Source organism: Cricetulus griseus, chromosome 7, assembly GCF_003668045.3.
Source record: "Cricetulus griseus strain 17A/GY chromosome 7, alternate assembly CriGri-PICRH-1.0, whole genome shotgun sequence".
In the NCBI taxonomy this organism is placed as follows: Eukaryota; Metazoa; Chordata; class Mammalia; order Rodentia; family Cricetidae; genus Cricetulus; species Cricetulus griseus.
The window spans coordinates 15673097-15691693 of record NC_048600.1 but is presented as its reverse complement, the minus strand read 5'-3'; the positions used below and the strand labels follow the sequence as shown (position 1 = coordinate 15691693).

The window sequence follows — 18597 nt, the reverse complement described above, 5'->3', positions numbered from 1 at the left end:
TGGCACAAATTTATAATTCCAACACTTAGAAGACAGAGCAAGATAACTGGGGAGAGTTTGAATCTGTGGTTCTCAACCTGTGGGCCATGACCACTTTGGCATACTTCTATCTCCAAAAAAAAAATATTTTCATTAAGATTCATAACAGTAGTAAAATTATAGTTATGAAGTAGCAACAAAAATAATTTTATAGTTGGGGGGTCACCACAACATGAGAAACTGTATTAAAAGGTAACCACATTAGGAAGGTTGAAAATAACTGATATAACCTGTGCTATGAATGAGAATTAGTTTCAACTTATTTTTTAAAAAAGTTTCTGAACAGTTGAAGTTTTAGGTGGATTTTGTTTGGTTGGTTGGTTAGTTTGGGTTTTTGCTAGACAGGGCTTCTCTGTGTAACCCTGGATGTCCTGGAACTCACTCTATAGACAGGGCTGACCCTTGAACTCAGAGATCTGCCTGCCTCTGCCTCTCCATGCTGGGATTAAAGGCGAGTGGCATCACCACCCAGAGGTATTAAGTTGTTTGGTTGGTTTGGTTGAGACATGGGTTTCTCTATGCGTCCGTGACTGGGATTAAAGGCATAAAGGCATGTATTAACATGCCTGGCTTTTTTTGTTTGTTTGTTTGTTTGTTGTTTTTCGAGACAGGGTTTCTCTGTATTTCTTTGGAGGCTGTCCTGGATCTCACTCTGTAGACCAGGCTGGCCTCGAACTCCCAAGTGCTGGGATTAAAGGTGTCCGCCACCAATGTCTGGCCTGACTTTTTTTTTTTTTAATTTTTAATCATGTGTATAATATGTATTTGGGGGCAATTAGTATTTATAGATGACAGAAGAGGCCAGAAGACAGTATCAGATTCACTGGAATTGCAGTTACAGGTCCTTGTGATCCATCAGCAAGCACTCAACCACTGGGCCATCTTTTCAATCCCCTAGATGGAATCTTAATTGGGCACTGGAAACATATCTTCATGCCAGTGAGCTACTCTGAAGGATAAATCCTGAGGAGGACTTGGACCCTAGGTTCGAGACTAGTTTTGCTAAAACAGTTGAGACTTCCGTCTAAAAGATAGTGGGGCTGGAGATAGTTCAGTGTCGTGGCCTGGCATGTCTCAGCCCCAAACCACGGAAGCCACGAGGTTCGGCCTGAGTTGGGGAGCCTGGTCTTGGAAATTCCTAGCAACCCAATGGCCATAAAGACCAGACACAGGCATCTTGTCATCTTTAGAGAGCTCTCAGTTGCATGCTGCAAAACTGGCGTCTCTCCTTTATTCAGCATCTTCCTGGCTATAATCTAAACATTCTTCCCTGACCCTGAGACCATTTTCTTCCATCTCCCTAGACCCTATCCGAAGATCTCTCAACCGTCTCTCCTCCAGTCAACCTCTCAGCCAAATACTTCCTAACCTTCAGTCCTCACTCATGTAGACTTAGTCCTCCCTCCGCCCTGGTACAGGCCTATTCCGCCCTGGTACAGGCCTATTCTGTAGAGATGCAAACCTAGGGGACATTCTCCACTGAGGCTATGCCATTCAACAGCAAATCAGCTAGCATCTGCAATACAAAGCAGACCCCAGCGAAATAATCTATTGGCATAATTTTTGTCTCCCAACAGTTCAGTGGTTAAGAACTACTGAGCCTGGTAGTGGTGGAGCACACTTTAATCCCAGCACTAAGGGGGCAGAGGCAAGTGGATCTCTGTGAGTTCCAGGCCAGCTTGGTCTACAAAGCAAGTTCCAGGACAGCCAGGACTACACAGAGAAATACCATCTCAAAGACAGGGGGAGAGGGGGGGGGGAGTATAGGAAGAAAGAGAGGATAGGAAGAAAGGAAGGAAGGAAGGAAGGAAGCTTGGTATGATGGCTCACACCTGTAAATCCCCACACTCAGGAGATAAGGCTACCACTAATTCGAAGCCAGCCTGGGCTACAGTGTGAGATGATCTTTGAAGAGTGAAAAACCTAGGATCCAGGTATAGTAGCACATATCTGTATTTTCAGCTACTTCAGAGCTGAAAGGGAAAGATCACTTGAGCCCAGGAATTAAAGAATAGCCTGGCCAACAGCTAGACCCCATATCAGAAAAAAGAAAAGGTATGGGGGCATAGAAAAATCTGTAGTAACCATTTTTAAGTGCATGCATACTCTACTCATTCCTGGGATCTATCTCGAAGCTATTCCCATACCAAACCCACAAGAGGCATTGTATAAAGGTTTTAATTGCAGCAATATTGAAGCATTCTAAGTACTCATCATTTAGAGTGCATACTTAAACTCAACGGAGACACTCTACAAAGTCATTAGATAGACAGTGAGTATATGAATCCACAACTACTCAGAGACTGAAAGTAAAGGGTTAAAAACTAAAAAGAGCTCTAAAACTAAATATTCTCATATAAACTTAGTTAAGTACATGCACATAAACCATGTTTAACCAAGTGCTGATGGCACTGACTCTTCATTTCTTCTGGCACAAGCACACATTGTGACTATATGGGCAAGTCAGCATCGTCCTGAGCTAACCAGATCATGTGGTCATGTGGTCACCCTACCTAGTAAGCACTGTCTTCTGTAACCTAGAAAGACTCATCTTTATTAAAAAGATAAATACCCCAGTATGCTAAGGCCTATATAGCAGTGAAATATTAACTACAAAATGTGCTAACTCTCAACAATGAGAACAAAAGATAATGAAGCATATGGATGAAAATATTGTAATGAGAGGCTTGGGGTGTAACTCAGTAGACTGCTTGCCTAGCATGCATGAGGCACAGGGTTTGATGCCCAGCACTACATGAATTAGATGTAGTGGCACACACTGTAATCTCAGCACTCCAAGTGAAGGTTGTCAGCTACTTAGCAAATGTGAGGCCAGTATAAGCTTTATGAAGCCCCATCAAAAAAGTAAACAAGTGTAAGTAAATAAATAAATAGAAAGCCCTAATGAAACCTACTACTTTTGTATGTTAATATAAAAAATAAAAATAACAAAATATAAGCCAGGCATGGTGGTGCATACCATTTGTTCTCGAAGCACTCAGAAGGCAGAGAGAGGCAGATGGAACTCTTGTGAGTTCAAAGACAGACAGGTTCATATAGTAAGATCCAGGCCAGCCAGGGCTATATAGTCAGACTCTCTAAAATAACAATAGTAACAACAATATTTTTTAAAACCTCCTTACATAAATTACTTGGGAATTATGACCATTCATCAAGGTAGACACTTATAAACTAATTATACTAAATAGTGAAACTTTGTAAGAGACTTTACAATTTGTGACATTCTCAACCTTGACTTTTTACTGAAAATTTCTTCTAAAAGTACATAAGGCTTAGATGCTAAAATATTAAAAATCCAAAAGTCTAGCCTGAACCAAATATGGTAGCCTATACCAACAATCCTAGCACTTAGGAGAAGCAGGTGTATTCCCAGTTCAAGTCTAGTCCAGCTTGAGACTTAACACAACAAGATATTGTCTCAAAAAATGAAATAGATAGGTAAATCCAAAGAGAAACATTGCACAAAGCTGTAAAATATTTGTGTGTGCATGCATGTGGCTGGTGTATTGTCATCAGAAGACTACTGTGGGAGTTGGTTCTCCCATTCCATCATTGAGTTCCAGGGATCAAACTCAGGTCAGTCTTAGTGGCTAGTGCCCTTACTGTATGACCAACTCACCAGTTATCTACAGTTTTTGAACTATTTTTTCTATATCATTTTGAAGGCCAAATATTTAATAAGTGATTCAGTTTTATTATTTCATCTTTACTACTTTTAAATGAAAAAGAATTGGTTTTACAGGAAATAAAAATATTAACACAAGATTTTTTTTTTTTTTTTTTTTTTTTTTTTTGGTGTTTTGAGAAGACAGTTTGTTTTGGAGGCTGTTCTGGAACTCTGTAAACCAACCTGGCCTCAAACTCACAGAGATCCACCTGCCTCTGCCTCCCAAATGCTGGGATTAAAGGCGTGTGCTAATTTTAATTTTAATTTACCTCTTTCTCTGAAATTACATTGCTATACGAAAATAAAACATGATGGCTGACAGACAACTTTTTTGTTTTTTAATTTTTTTGGTTAGATGATTATCATGGAATGATCTCTTGCTGGGTGTAGGTGGTGCACAGCTTTAGTCCTAGCACTGGACAGGCTTAGGCAGATCTCTGTGAGTGTGAGGCCAGCCTAGTTTACAGAGTGAGTTGCAGGACAGGCTCCAAAGCTACAGAGAGACTGTCTTGGAAAAAAAAAATACATAAAAAAAGAAAAGAAACGATCTCTCAGGTCAGTAACTCCATAGCTTCAATACCCTTAAAGTCTGTGTCCTGATGCCTTTTAGTTCCTACCTAAGTTTTCCTACTAAAACGTGATTAGTTAGGCTTACTTATTACCAACAGGCCTAGCAAACTATTATACTATCAGCAAAATTGCTCATTTTTCAGCATGTACCTTAAAAGTAGGGTTTTTTGTTTTGTTTTGTTTTTTTGTTTTGTTTTGTTTTGTTTTTTCAGCACTAAGCAGACTTTGTTTTTAATTGTTCATGGATTGGGGTACCGGAAAGTGGTTCAGTTAGTCAGTGGATTTCACTTAGAGAGTACAAAGCTTGGGGTGGATCCCTAGCACAGCATGATTGATATAAGGTACCTTGTTTCTATAATTCCAGCATTCAAAGAGAGAGTCGCAAGGGGATCAGGAGCCCAAGCTCATTCTTAGAAGAGTTTGAGATAGGCCTGGATACATGAGAACCCAGTCTTAAAAAAAAAAAAAAAAAAAAATGTACATTGATTAAGATTTTCTGTAGCTTGAAAAAAAATTGTTTTTGTTTTGTTTTTTGAGACAGGGTTTCTCTGTGTAATAGTCCTGACTATCTTGGAACTCACTTTATAGACCAGGCTGTCCTCAAACTGCCTCTGCCTCTGCCTCCCCAGTACTGGGATTAAAGGCGTGTGCCACCAACGCAGGTCCACGAACAATTTTTTAAGCTCAAAAATTCAAAGTTCAAAAGTACCAGTCCACTCCATTCATTATCTCTTAAATACTCTAAACTCTTACTGCAAAAACTAGACCACACTGAATTCACTAAACCATAATATGCAAAGAAGCTGGGTAGCATATTAGAGTAATTCTCTCTAACTACAGGCTTCTGTAAAATCTCTAGAACAGTATTCTTTTATTTCCTCACCTAAATCTAAATTTGACACAAAATAAGGTGTCAAAGATTTTAAAGACCTAAAAGGAGACAAGAATGGGTGTAAAATTCTGACACAGCCAAGCAGTGGTGGCACACGCCTTTAATCCCAGCACTGGGGAGGCAGAGGCAGGCAGATCTCCTGAGTGAGTTCGAGGCCAGCCTGGTCTACACAGCAAGTGCCAGGATAGGCTCCAAAGCTACATAGAGAAACCCTGTCTCAAAAAAATAAATAAATAAAAATAAAAATAAGGGCTGGAGAGATGGCTCAGAGGTTAAGAGCACTGGCTGCTCTTCCAGGTCCTGAGTTCAATTCCCAGCAACCACATGATGGCTCGAAACCATCTACAATGAGATCTGGTGCCCTCTTCTGGCATGTAAGCATACATGCAGACAGAACATTATACACATAAATAAATAAATAATTTGTATTTTAAAAATAAAAAAAATAAAAAGTGGTAGCTCTAAAAAGACTGATAAGTTATCCAAATAAATGTAGACAAGAAGGAACCACATTTCAAAGAAGGGTTAATTATATTTTTATAGTATGTATTTTTCTCTTTCCCACTAACTAGGCTTTAAAAATTAAGAGGCACATACTTTGCTTTGTGATATATCTACTTCACCCCTAGCACTGTGCTGGAGGCTGGGGACTCCAAAAGTCATATGACATTCAAGGATGATACTGTAGAATTCCAGGAAGAGTAACTCATAGACTATGCTGTGAATCAGATCTCAACTTGCATAACATGTCAGGCAAGTTGATGTATACTTACCATCTATCTCAGCTCAATGGGAAGCTGAGGTAGCAACTACAAGTTCAAGGACAGCCTAAGCAACATCTTTGAAGCCACATCTCAACAACAAAGAACATGAGATTCCACCAAAACATTCAGTAGATGGAATCCAGAACTGTAATTGAAGTTTTATCTATGTCATTGATTTGGTCAGAACCAATTCATTTTGTTTTTGAATATGCCTATCACATATACATGTATAGTACAGAGTGGCTGTACTGTGACTGTTTTTTGTTTTGTTTTGTTTTGTTTTAAATCTGAGGGGTAAAGGAAAAAGACACTTACATTCTTGACAGTTTCCCTCAGACTTTTTTTTTTTTTTTTTTTTTTTTTTTTTTTTTTTTTTTTTCGAGACAGGGTTTCTCTGGCTTTGGAGGCTGTCCTGGAACTAGCTCTTGTAGGCCAGGCTGGTCTCAAACTCACAGAGATCCACCTGCCTCTGCCTCCCGAGTGCTGGGATTAAAGGAGTGCACCAACGCCCGGCTACATGTATAGTCTTTAATGTTTGATGCTAAATTCCATTTTCCCTCTATTCTTAAAGCCTTGGCATCAGAGTTTCATAAAATGAAACTCAATATGCTATTTTCCTCAATATGCTATTCATCCATCCACTAGCAGATATTTATTGAGCATCTTGCTTATGTCAGATGTTAGAGTAGGTCCTGAACAGAGGAATTAATGGAATTAAGGGGAAATAAGATACAGTGTCTCCCCTCATGATGCTTACAGACAATTCATTCACAGTCTAAGGGTACTAGGTACACTGTCTATAGTACAACTACTCAGAGGGCTAAGGCAGAAGTTCAAGACCAACCTAATCAAAATAGCAAGATCTCTTCTCAAAGTGGGAGACAACCTAAAGAAAAAACACTTTTTGCTTTTTTTGTTTTTGGTTTGGTTTTGGTTTTTCAAGACAGGGTTTCTCTGTGTAACAGTCCTGGCTATCCAGGAACTCATTCTGTAGACCAAGCTAGCCTGAAACTCACAGAGATCCACCTGCCTCTGCCTCCCTGAGTGCTGGGATTAAGGGAGTGCACCACCACTGCCCACTGTTTTGTTTTTTCAAGACAAGGTTTTTCTGTGTAGCCCTGGCTGTCCAAAAACTCACTCTGTAGACTATGTTGGCCTGCAGCTCAGAGAGCTGGGATGTACCATCACTGCCAGGCAAAAAGGAAGACAGAAGGAAGGGAAGGAGGGAAGGGGAAGGGAGGGGTAAGGGAATAGAGAAGGGGACAGGGGAAAGGGAAAGGGGAAATGAAAGGGGGAAGGGGCTTTATTTTATTGCTGTTGTATTTGCTATTTTAGGAGGGTTTTGGTCTGTGGCCCATGAAGGCCTGACTCTCACTATGTAGCCTGTCCAGACTGGCCTCAAACACATGCAACCAACCCTCTTCCCTCAACCTCAGTGCTAGGATTACAGGCAAAAACCATCATGCCCAGTTGCTAAGAGAGCATCTTTAGGTAAACTCTTTATCTTGTCTCCAGATAAATTAAAACAATATGAAGAACATTCACAACTCAAAAGCACCAGAGGTTTATGATCTGACAGCAGCTCAAACTCAAGAGTATTTAAACACTAGTACACATTACAAGCTGTCATTATACATAACATCCTTCAAAAAGCATCTAGACTGGAAGGTGTTTAAGAGAAGAGTATGTGCTAAACATGTGCAAAATCCTGGGGTCCATCCTCACCACCCCAAAGAAAAACAACCTAGTTGGATTTTTTTTGGGGGGGGTTGTTTTTTGTTTTTTATTTTTGTTTCATTTTGTTTGTTTTGGGGACAGGGTGTCATCCAGGCCAGCCTCAAATTTATAAGGATCCTGTAGATTCAGCCACCTGATTGCTGGCAGCACAGATCATGCCCTCCATGCCTAGACTCCCTATCCCACCTTGGTTTTCTAAGACAGGTATAGCAGCCCCAAATGCTTATAAACTCACTGTGTACCCTAGGCTGGCCTCATACTCTTGACAAGCCTTCTGCCTCCATCTCTCAAGTGCCCAAATTTACAGACATATATCACCACTGCCAGCTCCAGTTTACACTTCAAGTTAACACATACCACATACAGTTCCCACACCAACTTCGTACTCCCATATAACATTCTATCCAAAAGTCATTATATCTTCCCTCCCAGGTAAAGCATTTCACACAAAAGCCTCCCCAAGAGGGAAAACATAAAATTGTTACATATCCTATTGCAAAACCAGACACCTAGTATCAACAGGCAAATTCAAATTGACTGTGCACATAAATGAAACTTTACTGTGTATTTCCTAAGCAAAATGTCCAACAACTCAGAATAATTTAGCACTTTAAGGTGGTCCCTTAAACACTATCACTTTCCATTCCAATGCAAACAGTTGGGCTCCAACAGTCCTCATAACAAGTAGTAATCTTACCACCTGCCCAGCTGGCTGCCAGAAATCATGATTTATCTATAATGAAGTTTTTAAGAACATCCAGAAATGGCTCTAAGGACCTATCAAAAGATGTAGTAGAGTACTGTCTTACTCTAGGTTTGATCCTCAGCATCAAAAACAGCAAAAAACAAAAACAATTAAAATCCTAAGTAGACATTTCTCAAAGATATACGAATGATAAACAGGCATATTGAAAATTTGCTCAATATTACTACTCCCTAGAAAAATACAAATTGCTAGGAGGTGGTGGCACATGCCTTTAATCCCAGCACTTGGGAGGCAGAGGTGGGCAGATCTCTGTGAGTTCAAGGCCAGCTTGGTCTACAGATTGAGTTCCAGGACAGCCAAGGCTACATGAAGAAACTATAGGGGGGAGATACAAATAAAATAAATAAATGAACTCTAGGGAAAGGCTCAGCAGGTTAAAATATCTGCTACCAAACTTAACAATCTGAGTTTGATCCCTGAGACTCATATGGTAGGTTAGCAAACCAATTCCCAAAAGTTATCCTCTAGCCTCCAGACATGTGCCATAATGTACAAACTTCTAAAATCAATAAATAAGTGCAGTATTTCAATTTAATGAGATATCATCCACACAGAATAGCTATTGAAAACATTACTGTTTAGTTTTTTTAGGGGGGGGTGTATTTTTTTCAAGACAGGAACTCACTACAAAGCTCTACATGTCCAGAAATTCACAATGTAGACCAGGTAAATCAGGCTGGCCTTGAACTCCTGAGCCTAAAGGCATGTTCCACTATGCCCCAACTAAAAGATTATCCTTAAGCCATCTATCAAATAACAGGGTATGGTAGTGTACACCTTTGATGCCAGCACTAGGGAGGCAGAAGCAGCTGGATCTCTGATTTTAAGGTCAACCTGGTCTATATAGCAAGTTCCAGGTCAGACAGGGCTACACAGAGAAACCTTGTATCCCAGGGAAAGAAAAAAAAAAAAAAAGAAAGAAAGAAAAAAAGACATCCATCAAGTGAGTGTTGGTGAGGACTGTAAACAAATGGATCCCCATCTCACATCAATGGAAAGGGAAAATGATGTAGTAACCCTGGAAAACAGTGGAGGATCCTCAAAACAATAAAAATGGAACCACCATAAGATTCAGCAATCTCACTTCTGGATATTTATCAAAAGGAACTAAAATCAAACTTTCTTTTTTTATGATTTTATTTATTTATTTATTAGTATACAACATTCTGCTTCCATGTATATCTTCACAACAGAAGAGGGCACCCCAGATCTCATAACGGATGGTTGTGAGCCACCATGTGGTTGCTGGGAATTGAACTCAGGACCTCTGGAAGAGCAGTCAGTGCTCTTAACCTCTGAGCCATCTCTCCAGCCCCTAAAATCAAACTTTCAATGTCAGTCTAATCTACAGAGCAAGTTCCAGGACACCCAGGGCTACACAGAAAAATCCTGTCTCAAAAAACAAAAAACAAAAAGTTTCAAAGAAGCAACTATATTCCTATATCTGTGCAGCATTATGCACAACAACCAAAATATAAAAACAATATTAATACTACATGCCAGATAAATGAGTAAAAAATATTATCTATGTATATATAAAGTATATACATTGGAATATTATTCAACCTTTAAGAAGGAAATTCTTCCACTTACAACACAGACAAACCTGGAACACATTATGCTAAGTGAACTAAGCCAGACATGAAAAGATACTGTATGATCTCATTCGTATGTACAACAGAAGACAGGCAAATTCAAATATGCAGAATGAACAAGGGTGACTGCCAAGAGCTAAAGGGATAAAGAATGGGAGGGGAGGCAGTGATCAAAGCCAACAAAGTTTCTTTTATGCCAGCTAAATTCTAGAAAGCTATTATAAAGCATATTGACTACAGCTAAAAATATCACATCACACCCAAAAAGAAATACACTGTATCATACCCACAAAAGAATACTGTATCAAAGAGAAATGGAAATAATTGTATCATGTTGAAAAACAAGTTATAACAATAGAAGTATTACAGAGAGCAAAAAAAACTATAGAAGTGACTCCTGTGTCTGTGGTTTTCATGGTGGTGACAGTTTTATAGGCTTATTCTTATCCCCAAACTCCTCAGGATCTATAATAACAGGTCCTGGAATGATGGCACATGAATGTAATCCCAGCACTCAGGAGGCAGAAGCAGGAGAAGCAATTACCACAAGGCCCAGGACAGCTTGATCTACCTGTCAAATTCCAGGCCAGCCAAAAACATACAACAAGGCCCTGCCTCAAAACAAACAAAAAATAGGTTGGGCGTTGGTGGCGCATGCCTTTAATCCCAGCACTGGGGAGGCAGAGGCAGGTGGATCTATGTGAGTTCGAGGCCAGCCTGGTCTCCAGAGCGAGAGCCAGGAGAGGCTCCAAAGCTACACAGAGAAACTCTGTTTCGAAAAACCAATAAATAAATAAATAAATAAATAAATAAATAAATAAATAACTTAAACTAAAAAAAATAAAATAAACTTAAAAGTAGAAAAGAGGATTTTTTGAAAAATCATTCCAATATATTCAAAATGCTTCCTAGTTTATCTGCTTCACTACATAGACATCACTTAAGAATAAGATAAAACTCTAGGGATAACCCTCAGTGCTATGATTTTCTAAAGCAAATGAACAAAATAATGAATGAAATAATTTAAAATCATGAGAAGAGAAGAAAAGCCAACATAAAATATGAAAAATAATACAAAAGTGGGGGGGAGAACTCCTTAATCACTCTGGTACAAAGAGAATATACTTCTTAGCATAAAAAGGAGGGTCTTCTAAAGCAACGAACTAGTAATCAATTCCCATGAAATCAGGCTTTGCAAACAGGAAGAAACGTCTATTAAAGACCTCACAAATACAGAGAGTATATTTAAGCATACCAGAAAGGGTGAACTAGGAAAACTAAATTCCTATAATGTAAACCCAAATTAAAGAAGACCTAACCAAGTTCAAATCAATTTACTTCAGGACTATATATCAAATAAATAAACATGTTTCATATACGTAACATTGCATAATAAACTTAATAAATTGAGACCTGTAACTTTTCCTCTTCTCTGAGCCAATAGCTCACAGTATGAGGTGAGAATATCTCTAAAATCCCCCAGAGAAAACAATTAGATCCATCATTTGCTATAACTATATCATAAATCCCTTTATGAATGAAAGGCAAATATTTCAAAGTAAATCTTAAGAGCCAACTGTTTATGGTCTTCTAAAACACTTTTAAAAAGAGTTCTCAAAATGTTTCATTAGTATCCTTCTAGAAAAACAATCTTTCATTCTTCCTGCCATTTAAAAGCTACCAAGTGTTCATTTCTACATTAGACTATTGATTCTTTGCCTTTTAACATCTCCATAACAGCTGCCTGACAAATTACCTCACCTTATTCCTCGAGGGGTTAGGGACAGCATGAGATCCCTGAATTCAAAAATGGGACCACAAGCCGATCAGTGAGAGATGAGCTAATTGCCTCAAATGAGTTTGACACTGCTCTAAAAGACTAGGCATTTATGGCATGATACAATTACATGCTTACACTCTAAATATTTTATTTGCACTTAAGTGTAGAGAACATGCTGTTCCTTAAAATTATTTAAGAATGTGATAGGATCACTAAGTTAAGAAATTCATCGGATAGTTTCTACAGTAAAAAACAATCTTCAGAACACTTAGCTCCACCAAAGAGATCTATACACTCTTAAAAGTCCACTAAATTAAGACAGCTCAAAAATACTTTCCAGATTTTTCACAGAAAAAGATTTCCAAAGACACAATAAATGTATTTCACAGCATGGTAAAATATTTCTGTTGTATATACTGATTCATTCTGATCGGTGTCAAAACAGTACAAAACATAGGAAAAAAAAACATATAAACAATCCACAACTTTGTAAATCCCTACAATACCTTATATACACTAAGTAACAAAAATGGTGTGAATTTAAATTAAAGGAATATTTTAAGTAACACTGTTTGGCCAAATGACTCTTGGAAAGTCAAATCTCTTTCTAGGCATTATCCAATTGGTATTTTGAAATCAGAACCAATCCCATAGTAACACAAATGTCTTGCTAACTTTAAAGTGATACCTGTTGGGAGAGTAGTTTGAATTCCAGAAAAACAAAACGCTTGACAGGCAGAGACAGGGAATCTATGAGTCCAAAGCCCAGTCTGTGGGGTGAGAGATCCAGGGCAGCCAGAGCTACATAGTGAGACCCTGCCTCAAAAAGAAAATAATAATAATTAAAAAAAAAAGTTCTGCTTTACACTGTGGGTGATCAAAGTTCAGGGTCTCAGATCTGGTCTTTTTACAGGACTAAATCATCTCCTGCTTCCTCGAGTGTCACTGTAGGGACAATAACAGTGCTAGCTTGGCTTTTGTAAACCATTTCCTTAACAGAAAGCATGTCACTTCAGAATGAGGGTACCCACTCGACACGTTTCTTTCTGCACACTCCTTTTGTGACTTGAAAGTACTCTGCTCCTTAGCAGATGAACCTCGGTTCACCTTACAGCTTAGAGCGCCGCGGCTTCTCTGCCTTGCCTGGAGAGGCGTTAAGCGTTGGTTTTGTTTTTGAAGTTGGTGTCAGAGCAGCTACAAACTTTTTTCAGCATCCCTCCCTGCCTGCCTGCCTGCCTGCCAACTGGAGCTCTGTTCACTTCCTTACCAACTTGAACCACCCCCAAACTAAGTAAGCTCAGTTAGACAGCGGCAAGAAAGCGGCAAGAGCTGACACACTTTCAAGAAGGGTTTGACACCGCAGAAAACTTTCACTTCTCTCTTCTCCCCTTCCAAACCAGGAGCTGCAGCCCTACGTTCGTGCTTCCACTAGAGTTCCCCCTCTGAGGCAGGGCAAGGACACGGAAGGCAGACCGTTCTAATGTCCCCGAAAAGGACCCCAAGAGCCCTCTCCCGCGTCCTCGAGTGCAGTTCTCTAACACAAAAGAACCGGGCCGGCACAGTCAAGGTGCTGGAGTCACCGCGGCCCGTCGGCGGCTGCCACCCTCCACCGCACCCGCAGACGGTCTCCGGCCAGACAAAGCCCGGGCGGCCGGGCCGGCGCTCGCAAGTCTCGGCCGTGGGCCGCCGCTCTTACCCGGGCCTCGTCCAGGGCGCCGCTGCTTCCCCCGGCCTTAGCTGCCGGGCAGCTGGCCGCGCGCGTCTTGGAGGAGCGGGTCCGAGAGGAGATGAAATGGCTGCTGCCGCCGGTCGCCCCCGGCTCCGCTCCGGCCCCAGGCCCAGGCCCGGGCCCAGGAGACTTGGACCCGAGAAGGCGCAGAGAGCTCTTCCGGGTGTTCACCATGGTCCAGCCAGGGGGACCGGGTCCACGCCGCGCCCGCCGCTCCCGGGAGAGGCGAGGAAGGCCGGCCCGCCGGCGGGCAGTCAGGGCCAGCGGAGCCTTGCCGGGCTGGCTCGCGTTGCCTCTGTGGGACGCAGGCCACGACAAGCAAGAGCCGGGCAGGAGGCAGCCGCAGCGTGAGGAGGCGGGGAGCGGGAGGCGGAAGCGAGGTTGCAGGCCGGCCGCACAGACCCTGCGCCCGCTCAGCCGTCCTCAGCGAGAGCCGAGCGGAGCCGCCATGTCTGGCCCTTTCTCTCTTCGTTCTCTCTCTTTCCAGCTCCGTGCGTCAGGGCTCTGGAGCCGCAGGGCCGACGAGGCCGCTTCCGGCCGCGGCCACTGCGGGGCGCTGCAAGGACGCGCAGCCCTTCCCTCTCCGCAGCCTCCGTAGGCCCCGCCCCGCCGTGACGTCAGCGCCCGGCGGGGCGGGAGGAGGGAGGGAGGCGCTCTGGGCTGTGAACTCGGCGGTGGCTAGGTTTCTCCGGCCTGTCTAGACTGGGGGGATGGGCACAGCCGACCACAGCGCGGGACCGGTTCCCGGGTAGACCCTTCAACGCCCGGCCAAGACCGAAAATCCGAGACACCCGGGACTCCTGCAGTGGCCTGGATGACGCATGGAACAGCTGACCGAGGCGCGGGGTGGAAGGGGACTGGAGAAGAGGAGAGTTCCAAATGCCTAGCTACCTAAAGCAAGGCCCCTTAATGAACTTGGGCTGCACTTTGCATGGCCATACAAATGATAATGGCCAAGGATGAAATGAAGCTCCTCCTTAGTCCACGCTAGTGACTAAGTGAAAAAAAAGCACCCTGGACCCCTGCATGTTTTTTAACTCACTATGCAGACCAGGCTGGCCTTGAACTCTTAAACATATGCCAGCCTCTGCCTCCCCTCCCGCCGGGATTAAAGGGGTTAAAGGCGTTACGCATAGAGAAGCAGTGTTGCTTCCTATGACCTTACCCAGATCTACCTGGGTGATTTTAGCAGCCTCCTTTATCACCACCCCACTCATGTGAAGAATTAAGACAAAACATTTCCAAAGGGAGGGGGCCCAGGGGATGAATAAAGCACACATAATATGGAAAGATCTACTGTTATGGAGGGGAATAATGAATGTTCATTTCAAAACATCACAGTTTATCACTGAAAGAGAGCCTACTCTTTATTTGGGCAGAAAATCCCCTAGTTATCACACTGAAAAATTGAAGAATGAAGAAATTCATGAAAAAAAAAAAACCATAGCAACAGCATTTTAGCCATGAAAGCACCCAGCCAGAAAAATTAATGAGCTTCATTCAGCCTCACAATAGAAGTCTGTGTACAGAGTAGTTTGAATTCCAGAAAAACAAAACACTTGAGAGACAGAGACAGGGAATCTATATGAGTTCAAAGCCCAGTCTACAGAGTGAGTTCCAGAAAAGCCAGAGCTACATAGTGAGACCCTGTCACAAAAGAAAACCATAGTTTTGGTTCTCAAGAGAGCTCAGTGACCAAAGGACAAGGAACCAGTAAACTGCAATGCAAATGTGGTAAGAGACAAGGGCCCCTACAAGAACAAGGATTTAAGGAAGGCCTCTAGAGATGCACCTTGAACTACAAAATGAGGGAAAGGCATCATGGAAAAAGAAGAGCTTGGAGAACATAGGACAGTCTCTACCAGAGGGAAAAAAAAGTCAATAAAATACTTTTTAAACTTTATTTAAAACTATTTACATATAAGACAGGGTCCGGGCACTTCGGAGGCAGAGGCAGGCAGATCTCTGTGAGTTCCAGGCCAGCCTAGTCTCCAGAGCGAGTGCCAGGATAGGCTCCAAAGCTACACAGAGAAACCCTGTCTCGAAAAACCAAAAAGAAAAAAGACAGGGATATACTGTAGTGGCAGAGCACTTGACTACAGTATGTACCCCTGCCCCCAGGTCAAACTAGCACAATAAAGAGAAAAAAGTTATGAGTGAACAAGTTGCTGCTAAATTTGGTTAATTTGGGAACACCCAAAAGCTAAGCTCTAGAAGGAACAAAGACAAAGTTCTAAAGATCGATCTGGTTTTCAGCATATTTGTCCTATTTCAGGGAACTTATAACCTTTTATTCTCTATTTTGAGAGATGAAAAGAGCTACATACAGTGGCACAGGTCTGTAATCGCAGCACTCAGGAAGCTGAGCCAAGACAATTGCAATTTTAAGTCTAGCCTGGACTATGTAGCAAGGTGAAAGTCAGCCTGGGCTACACTGCCAGACCCTATCTGTTTTTTGTTTTTTGTTTTTTGTTTTTAAATAAAAAATAAAGACAAGCATTCTAGGAAAGTGCTCCAGCACTGACCTTCACTCCTAGCCATGTGTTTTATTGCCCAGATGTTGGGATTAAAAGCATGTTCACCACCACCTGGCCTAATAAGACATTTCTTATAAAAAACACAAAATTATAAACTATAAAAGAAAGGATGGTAAAAGGAGAAAAACCATTGATTCTGAAAGATACCTGTTTTTAAAGCTAGAGAATGAGCCTCAGGACCTTGAAAATGCTAGGCTGTGCCCAGCATTCAGAGGCAGAGGCAGGTGGACCTCAGTGAGTTTTCAGCCAGTCTAGTCTACATAGCCAGGCAGGACTACCTAGTGAGAACCTGTATGAGATCCTGTCTCAAAACAAAAATAAAACAAAATGACATAACTTATACAAATACATATACAAATACATATACATATAACTTATACAAAAACATATACAAAAAATTACATAACAGATAAACAAATAAATGAAATACACAAACCTCCAAAGCTGATTCAAAAGAATATTAAAAATCTAAACAGACCTGGCTAGTTGTTGTTTGATTTTTGTCTTCTGAGAACAGGTTTCTCTGTGTAGCAGTGGCTGTCTACAGAAATTGCTCTGTAGACCAGGTTGACTTTGAACTCACAGAGGTCTGACTGCCTCTTGTCTCCTGAGTGATAGGATTAAAGGCGTGTGCTTCTGACACCACCCAGCTTAAGGCAAAATTCTTAAACAAAACAAAACACCAACAAAACAAACCCAGCAGTTTAACAAAAAGATTATATCTAATGACAAACTGAAATTTGCCCCAAAACTATTCAACAAGAAAATAAAGTTTTCTGAAATAAATGGTACTGGCAAAATTGTACACTGGACAGAAAGATTTTTAAAAGAAATAGACAATCTGGTCTTAAAATTTGCATGGATTTGCAGAGGACCCTTAGCAGCAAAAACAATCCTAACAGAAGAACAAAGCTGATGGACTCGAATTTTCTGGATTCAAAACCTACAAACCATAACCAATGGCACATGCCTGCAGGCCTCTAATCATGGAAGGTGGAAGCAGTAAGAATAAGGAATCTAAGATCAGTCCTGATTACGAGGAAAGCCTGACCTGTTTTAAACATCACCTAGTAGTTGGGAAAAACACATCAGCCTTCCTAGATATGCCTGAGTGCTGGAGTACCTAGGTTTGATGGAGAGCACTCCATAAACCTAGTGTGGGAGGACCTAGAATGCCAGTACTCAGGACATAGAGGCAGGAGAACTAAACCAACATCAAGGCCAGCTTTTGCTAAGTGGAACCCTGTCTAAAACAGAAAGAAAAAAAATAAGAAATATACCTATAGAGCTACGGTCAGTTTATTTTGTTGGTTAAGACAGCATCTCAATATGGAGACCAGACTGACCTTAAATTAAAATTGTTCTAGCCGGGCATTGGTGGGACACGCCTTTAATCCCAGCACTCGGGAGGCAGAGGCAGGCAGATCTCTGTGTGTTGGAGACCAGCCTGGTCTACAAGAGCTAGTGCCAGAACAGCCTCCAAAGCCACAGAGAAACCCAGTCTCAAAAAAAAAAAAAAAAAAAAAAAAAAAAAAAAAAAAAAAATTTAAATTGTTCTACATCCTCCCCAGTGCTAGCCATACAAGCACATGCCCCCACACCTGGCTGGTAAATTGACTTTTGACATGGGAAAGAATCTTTTCAAATGATATTAGAACAAAACCTATAACTAAGGACAAAAAGACAAATTATTAGAGGAGCCTTATAGAAGGATCAAAAAAAAAAAAAATGTGACAGACTGAGACAGGAAAGTCTTGAGATGCAGTATATAGACACATAAGCAGGCAAACACCCAAAGACATACACTTAAGATTTTGTTTGGTTTTGGTTTTGGTTTTTTGAGACAGAGTTTCTCTGTGTAACAGCCCTGGTTGTCCTGGAATTCACTCTTTATACCAGCCTGGCCTTAAACTCAGTGATTCACCTGCCTCTTGGGAGCAAGTACTGGGATTACAGGCATGCACCACCACCGCCCAGCCACATAAATTTTTTTAAAAAATCTAAAAAAATACAGCACACACACAAACATAAAAATTGGCTGTATCTAAGTAGAGGTTGCCATAGAAAATGCACTAGGCTAACTACACACACACACACACACACACACACACACACACACACACTACACATAAATAATAATATATATATATATATATATATATATATATATATATATATATATATTACACATTATGTGGACATGCATCTTTCACTGCTGGCAGCAAAAGTATCTCAACAGACAGGAGAGCAGGAACACAGTTTGAGAGCTAAACTCACCACAGGATCTCTGAAGCGCCACTCAGTAGGTCTTCAAAAGAATCCCAAATTGCTTTTACCTGGGTGGGGAATGGTTGGTAGGGGAGGCCCAATCTCAAGCTGACTCCAGGCACTAACAACTGTCAAATAAAAAGCAAATCCCAGTTTAGGTAAATCTAGATTCTACATAGAAAGATTATTGCAGTGGGTAGGGAAGGGATGACCCAATGCAATGAGGAATACT

General features: G+C 41.3%; 1 protein-coding gene across 3 annotated transcripts in view; it reads right to left on the bottom strand.

Moving 5' to 3' along the window:
- Atad2b (ATPase family AAA domain containing 2B) overlaps positions 1 to 18493 on the bottom strand; it is a 126834-nt gene extending 108341 nt beyond the window's left edge. For 2 of the 3 annotated variants that reach the window (XM_027424596.2, XM_027424597.2), the window contains exon 1: positions 13528 to 14088. In XM_027424596.2, coding sequence (XP_027280397.1) covers positions 13528 to 13734 — 207 coding nt within the window. In that variant the 5' untranslated portion in view covers positions 13735 to 14088. Of the gene's footprint in view, positions 1 to 13527; positions 14089 to 18374 lie in introns of those variants that run through there. The other variant, XM_027424598.1, reaches the window with a different exon arrangement.
- Positions 18494 to 18597: the final 104 nt, after the last annotated feature.